Source organism: Mandrillus leucophaeus, unplaced genomic scaffold (assembly GCF_000951045.1).
Source record: "Mandrillus leucophaeus isolate KB7577 unplaced genomic scaffold, Mleu.le_1.0 Scaffold91, whole genome shotgun sequence".
NCBI lineage: Eukaryota > Metazoa > Chordata > Mammalia > Primates > Cercopithecidae > Mandrillus > Mandrillus leucophaeus.
The window spans coordinates 1,519,129-1,526,590 of NW_012109919.1; the positions used below are offsets into that span (position 1 = coordinate 1,519,129).

General features: G+C 43.2%; 1 protein-coding gene across 1 annotated transcript in view; it reads left to right on the top strand.

Annotated features, from left to right (window-relative positions):
• Positions 1–544: 544 nt before the first annotated feature.
• FAM169B (family with sequence similarity 169, member B) overlaps positions 545–7,462 on the top strand; it is a 115,064-nt gene continuing 108,146 nt past the window's right edge. Inside the window, exon 1 of the mRNA XM_011969829.1 lies at positions 545–596. Coding sequence (XP_011825219.1) covers positions 545–596 — 52 coding nt within the window. The remainder of the gene's footprint in view (positions 597–7,462) is intronic.

Here is a 7,462-nt window from a genome sequence, read left to right on the forward strand (position 1 = left end):
TTTATTTTTAGATATTATTTATTTATTTTTATTTCTATTTTTTTTGAGACAGAGTCTCTCTCTGTTGCCCAGGCTGGAGTGCAGTGGCACGATCTCTGCTCACTGCAACCTCCACCTCCTGAACTCAAGCAATTCTCAAGCAAGCCTCCTGAGTAGCTGGGACTACAGGGTGCGCTCCACCACGCCCGACTGATTTTTGCATTTTTAATAGAGACGGAATTTCATCATGTTGGCCAGGCTGGTCTAAATTGCTGACCTCAAGTGATCCACTCGTCTAGGCCTCCCAAAGGGCTGGGATTACAGGCACGAGACGCCACACCTGGCCAGATTGCTTTATTTTAAATATTTACAACATAACATCAGAAATAGGAGAGACATACATGTGTGCTCCCCCTGTCGTGGTGTAATCTTACTGTCTTGTAGAAATCTGGCTTGGACATTTAGACTGCACAAATAGCTATGCTAAACCTGCAAATCACCTGTAACTGATTTTCTCAGGAAACACCAACTCCAAACTTGGAACTCCTTGTTGAGTTTTGACAGGATGAGGGATGGAACTCAGATTAAAGATCTGGAGGGTGGAGCAGAGATTCAGAGTAAGTTCTTTGTCATTTGAATTTCTTCCTATTGACTTTTTCTTTTTTTTTTTTAATTTGATTGCTTGTTTAGTTGTTTTTGTTGTTTTGTTTGTTTGTTTGTTTGTTTTTAGAGACAAGGTCTTGCTCTGTCACCCAGGTTGGAGTGCAGTGGTGTGATTACAACTCACTACAGCCTCTGACTGCTGGGCCCAGGTGATCCTCCCCACTCAGCCTCTCAAGTACCTGGGACTGCAGGTTCACCACCTTGCCAGGTTAATTTCTTCATTTTTGTAGAGACGGGGGTCTCACTATTTGATATTTGAGGCCAGGCTGGTGTTGAACTCGGTCTCAAAATATCCGCCTGCCTCAGCCTCCCAAAGTGCTAGGATTACAGGTGTGAGCCACTGTCACTGTGCCCAACCCTGTTTTTTTAATTTGAAATTTAATTCTCCACTTGGTTCCTCTGAGAAGACTTTGGATTCCCCTTCGGAACCAGATGCAGACCAAAAGTCTCAGTCCTTGCCCCACCCCTGGCTACTCTGTTCCATCCCTCGCCCCCATAACCACTTTTATTAGTTTCCTGTGTATTACTCTTGTTTTGTTTATGCAAATACATGCCAACATGCATATGCAATCTTATCTCTCCCTTTTCTTTCAGAAAAGATAGCATACTGTTCTAAGACTTGCTTTCCCCCCTGACTATAGTATGGAGAATTTTCCATATTAGGATACAGAATGCCCCTCATTCATTTTTTCTAACAGTTGCATGGTGTTACAAGGTTTATTTAACTGCTGTCCCATTGATGGACACTTGAGATGTTTCCAATATTCCACCTTGTGATAATGTTACAATGATAGATCTTGTTCTTGCATAATTTTGTCCATGTCCAGCTGTGGTTGAATTCCCAGAGGTGGGATCACTAGGCAACAGTAGTACATTAGCCATCCTGTTAGACATTTAAGTACCAGGTTGCCTTCTACAAGAATGAAACCATTTTTTCTTTCCATGAGCTAGGTTTGTGCACAGACATCTGTAGAGTGTTCTGAAACTTTTGGATTTTTCCAAGCTGATGTATAAAAGATGGTATCTCAGTGTAGTTTTAAATGTGCATTTTCTTCATCAAACATCCTTTATAAATTTAAGAGCCCAGCATGGGCAACATAATGAGACCCTGTCTTTGTCTTTACAAAAAAATTTTTAAAATTAGCTGGGTGTGGTGGTGCTCACTTGTAGTCCTGTCTACTCAGGAAGCTGAGGCAGGAAGATTGCTTGAACGCAGGAGTTCAAGGTTACAGTGAGCTATGATGGAGCCACTGCACTTCAGCCTGGGCATGAAAGCAAGACCATCTCTCAAAAAAAAAAAAAAAAAAAATGGCGCAGTGAGCTGAGATTGCGCCACTGCACTCCAACCTTAGCGAGACTCTGTCTCAAAAAAGAGCCGTTTGTATTTCTTTTTTGTGAACTCTATTCCAATCTTTTGCCTCTTTTCTGTTGGGCTATAGGTTTTTCATATTCTCAATTTCTAGGAAGTCTTTATATATTAAGAAGGTATGAGTTGAAAATTTTTTTTCTCATTTACCTATCTTTTGGCTTTGCTATGATATTTTTCCCTCTCTAGAAGCTTTTTATTTTTATATAATCAATTTTTTTTTTGTTTATGGCTTCTGGATCTTTAAAATCAGACAGGCCTTTCTACACCAAAATTCCAAATAAATTTGTTCATGTTTTCTTCCTACACTGTTAAAATTTCATTTTTCACGTTTAAATTTCAATCCATTTGGAATTTATCCTCATGTACAGTGTGAGGTGTGGATCCAGCTCTGTCTTTTTGATGGTTATCCGTTTGTCCTAGCACCATGTATTTAAAATGTTAACATTTACCTCCTCTGAAATGAGTCACCAGATATATTTCTGTATGTCTCTGGGTCTCTTTCTGGATTTTTTGTGGACACTTGGCCATTTCCTCACTGTTTTAATTATGAACACTTTGTAGTCTGTTCTATTGGCAGGGAAATTTTCCTTCTTATTGTATTTTTTCACAGCTTTTCTGTCCAGTCTTTCTTGTTTGTTGCTCCCATGTAAATGAGAATCAGCTTGTCTAATGGCAGAGAAAGCGGTAGTTATGTTTTTCTGCATTATATTACATTCCTACAGGTTTTTATTGATTCATTCATCCCTTGGTTGCAGCTGTCTACACACTGGGGTGCTTCATTTGCTCTGTTGACCCCATTTTTCCTAACCAGATCCATTCCTCAAGCCTGATCTACACATGCCTCTCCCACCTGCCTCTACCCGCCACATTATCATATTCCAGGATCTCTGCAAAGCCTGCGGAGACAGACATTGTTCCTGCTGGGCTCCTGAGGTCCCCTCCATCACTTTCTCATCCCCAAGGGAGGATGATGGTGTCTGCTTGGCCTCTAGGTAATGCAGGTTGATGAAATTGAGCACAGTAGACAGCGTGTGCGGTGGGGTTGAAGGGCTAATCCAGTGTAGAAACAGCATTTACAGGCTGTTGGAATTAAAGCGCTGGGCAGAGAGGACATTGAAAGTTGATTAACAGCATTTCTCATTTTGCTGGCCACCTATGGGAAGGTGAGTGACACAGTCACATTCCACTAGGAAGGCTTGGGACATTTCCCCTGTTGGAGAACTAGACCTAGGGAAAAAGAAGGAGCAGGAGAGGCTCTGGTGTGGCTTTCGTTAGAGTCCTCCAGTCTTCAGGTTTTCTGCCTGCTAGACAACCCCTTCACAATACAGGAAAGGCAAGCATAGTTGCTGCTGGGAAGCTGGGATTGGGAATCCCAGTGCTCTAAATCACCAGTAAAACCAGGACAAAGACCTTTGCCCTTTCATACCAGGGGAACAATGATACAGAATGTGATTTGAAAATCTTAACTGGCAAAGGATATGAAAAGATAATTATTATGAGCCCCCAGTGGCCACATAAATCTTTTATAGCCGTGTTCTTTCAACAACTACTCTTCTTTTTTTCTTTTCAGATATTCACTCGGGTCTCTAGACATGGTGACACCCCAGGGATGGTGGCAGCTGAGAATCTAGGCAAGGAGCACTTGGTTACAGATGTTCTTTGGGTTTTCTTCAGTTTGTCATGGAGAGTCGCTGTCTCAACAAGCATATTCTCATAAGCCCTTGCAGGCAGGGTCTGGTTATCTTCGCCTCTTCATCCCCAACTGCACGAACACTTGAGAAGGGCTCAGTGTATCATTCCTTTGATGGATCCATTGATGACAGCTCATTTTGGGCAGGTGTTTTATTGAATCAGAAGGAATCCCATCAGTAATCCCCTTTAAGGGAATTTATGTGGCCTGTTAGTTGCCAACTTAGTTCAGAAACTTCTGCTCAGAAACATGTCCTGAGCCTGCAGCTATAAGTTAGCTCATGCTCTGGCAGATTTTCAGACGTCTGTGACATCACCTCCACCTGACAGCTCTGCGTTCTCCTTAGAGATCTTGCCACATTTCTCCACCTCTCCTTAAATCTTGTTTTCAGAATTTTATGACACTCAAGTTCTTCCTGGGAGTCGTTGGCTCAGAGAGCGTAGGCCATCTGCCAAAGTCTGAGCCTCCTGGCGGGGCAGGGATGCACAGGCCTCAGGAACCTGGAACAGGTGCTTTGGTCTCACCTATGGAGACCTGTTGGTCTGCATCTGTGAAGACATCATAATCATCACTAGCAGTTTTAGTTTTCTGAATGACTGGGACATTCAAAGTTCTCCCAGTGCTGCGCTCACAGGTAGTCCTGGCCATCTGGGAAATAGGGGAGGCGGGTGCAAGAGGGCTGAGCAGGGGAGCCCCAGCTCTCTGTTGCCTTTTGCAGGCAAGAGGATAAAACAGCTGACATCTGTTTAGGGCGTGGGAATCCCATTACACTGGAAGCCTCAGATAAAGTAAACCAAAACATTTCATTAAAATTCATTTCCTTTTCTCACATCTTACTGAAAACAGAAAAATATTTCAACCTTGGCATAGCCACTGAATTATTCATCGGAAAATTAAAAACAAAATACAAAACAAAATTTTGATGCAACGCAGACTGGATCCCCCTGTCCCATGCTCCTTGCCGTCCCTGCCCTTGAGGTGAGGCTGGGGCCTGATCTTCCACCATGGCCCGCACCAAGGGGACCATGTTCTCTTGTCCTCTCATGGTAGCAGTCTAATCTTTCTTTTCTTTCTTTTCTCCCTTCCCTAACCCTTCCCTATCCCTTCCCTTCCTTTCCCTTCCCTGTCCCTTCCTTTTCCCTTGCCTTCCCCTTCCCTTTCCCTTCCCTTGCCTTCCCTTGCCTTCCCTCTTTCCTTCTTTCTTTTTTTGAGACAAGTTCTGGTTCTGTTGCCCAGGCTGGAGTGCAGTGGCATGATCTTGGCTCACTGCAACCTCTGCCTCCCCAGCTCAAGAGATCCTTCCACTTCAGCCTCCCAAGTAGCTGGGACTACAGGTGCACACCACCAGGCCCAGATAATTTTTGTATTTTTTGTAGAGATGGAGTTTCGCCATGTTGTCCGGGCTGGTCTCAAACTCCTGAGCTCAAGCGATCCACCAGCTTCAGCCTTCCAAAGTGCTAGGATTACAGGCCTGAGCCACCACACCCTGCCTGGTTATTTCTTAAAATGCCTATTTTATCTTTCAGCTCTTGTATTGTTTTATTGGATTCCTTAGATGCCTTGAATTGGGTTTCAACTTTCTGCTGAATCTTGATGGTTTTCATTCCTATACAGATTCATTCCTATCCTATCAGACTGTCATTTCTGTCTGGTTAAGAACCATTTAAAGTGAACTAGTGTGGTCATTTGGAGTGAGAAGACACTGGCTTTTTGAGTTGACAGAGTTCTTTTGCTGGTTCTTTCTCTTCTGTGTGGGTTGATTTTCCTTTAATCTTTGAAGTTGCTGTCCTTTCAATGGATTTTTTGCTTTTATCTTCTTTGATGCCCTTAAGGGTTTGACTGTGGTATAAGGTGGGTTCAGTCAACTGGCTTGGCTTCTGGAAGATTTCAGGGGCCAAAGGCACAGCTCAGCCCGACTAGGCTGTGTGCTCTAACCCTGGGGGGCGGCCTATGGCTTTGTTCTCTGGCCCCTCAAGGTTAAGCACCTGCTGCACTGCAGGGGCCAGTGTGTTCCCAGTCCACTGGCCACAACACTCCTGCCAAAGTGCTTCACTGGGGTGGTGGCAGTGGGGTCTGCCCTCATGCATGCATGGCAACCATCACCTCTTCTTTGAGAGTTGTTTTTCTATTCCCTGATGGGCATCCTTTAGAAATAACGTTAGGGGGATCTTCTTGTAGTAAATTTCCTCCGGTCTTATTTTTCTAAATATTGCTTTATTTGCCTCAGACTTGGAAGTTACATTCGCTAGATGGAGAATGAAAGTTATTTTTCTTCTAGCACTTTAAAAAATAGTACTCCATTGTCTCCTGGCTCCATAGTTGCTCTTAAGAAGGCAGCTGTCAATCTAATTATCATTTTCTTTTTTTTCTTTTTTCTTTTTTTTTTTTTGAGGTAGTGTGTTGCTCTGTTGCCCAGGCTGGAGTGCAGTGGTATGATCTCGGCTCATTGCAACCTCTACCTTCTGGGTTCAAGCAATTCTTCCATCTCAGCCTCCCAGGTAGCTGGGACTACAGGTGCGTGCCACCATGTCTGGCTAATTTTTGTATTTTTAGTAGAGACGGGGGTTTCACCATGTTGGCAAGGCTGTTCTCGAACTGCTGACCTCAGGTGATCTGCCTGCCTTGGCCTCCCAGAGTGTTGGGATTACGGGCGTGAGCCATGGCGCCTGGTCCTAATTGCCATTCTCTTGAAAGGATCTGTCATTTCCTCCTGGTTGTTTTTTTTTTTTTTTGAAACACAGTCTCTCTATTGCCCAGGCTAGAGTGCAGTGGCACTATCTCAGCTCACTGCAACTTCCGCCTCCCAGGTTCAATCGATTCTCGTGCTTCAGCTTCCTAGTAGCTGGGACTATAGGCGCATGCCACCATGCCTGGCTAATTTTTGTAATTTTAGTAGAGATGGAGTTTTATCGTATTGGTCAGGCTGGTCTTGAACTTCTGACCTCAGGTGATCCACCCACCTCGACCTCCCAAAGTGTTGGAATTACAGGCATGAGCCACCATGCCCAGCCCTTCTGGCTCCTTTTATAGTCATCTTTTTGTGTTTATTGTTTTGCAGTTCAACTACTGTGTGTTTAAGTGGGGACTTTTCCCTTATTTTCCCTGCTTTGGGGATTGGTTGGAATTCCAGAACGTTAGGGTAGATGTTTTTCATTAATTCTGGAAAAATTTCAAGCATTATTTTTTCAAATCTTGACTCTTCCTCATTCTAATTTCTCCATCTGGAACCTCAGTTAGATAGTTACTGGGGCTTCGTCATTCTATTCTTCCTTTCTTTTAACCTGCCTTTCAAGTTTTCCATCTGTGTGTTCATCTGTGCTGCATTCTGGGTAATTTCTTCAGACACGTTTTCCTGTTTATTGGCGATTAAAGACATTCCTTTCTAGAAGTTCTTTCCCCCTGGAATCTTATTGGGCAATTTGAAAAATCTTGGCCCTTTAAATTCTTTATTTAAATGTCTTGAAACTTATTTAATATCATTATCTTCTATATGGAATAGTTTTAATATCTGTGGTCTTTGTGGGTCCAATTCTGTAGTTTATGCTTATTCTTCCCTGGCAATTTCTTTAATCATATGCTCAGGGATTTTTGAAGTCAAGTGTGAATGACCTCAAAATGGGTGCCTTTGCCCTCGTGTCCAAACATCTGCGTGGCCTAATATTGAGGAGAGTCATGGTATCATTTTTTGAGTTTCTCCAGGTTTCAATCTAATATATGAAAGCCATCCTCTTGTGGGCATTTCATTTGCCTTTTCATACTTG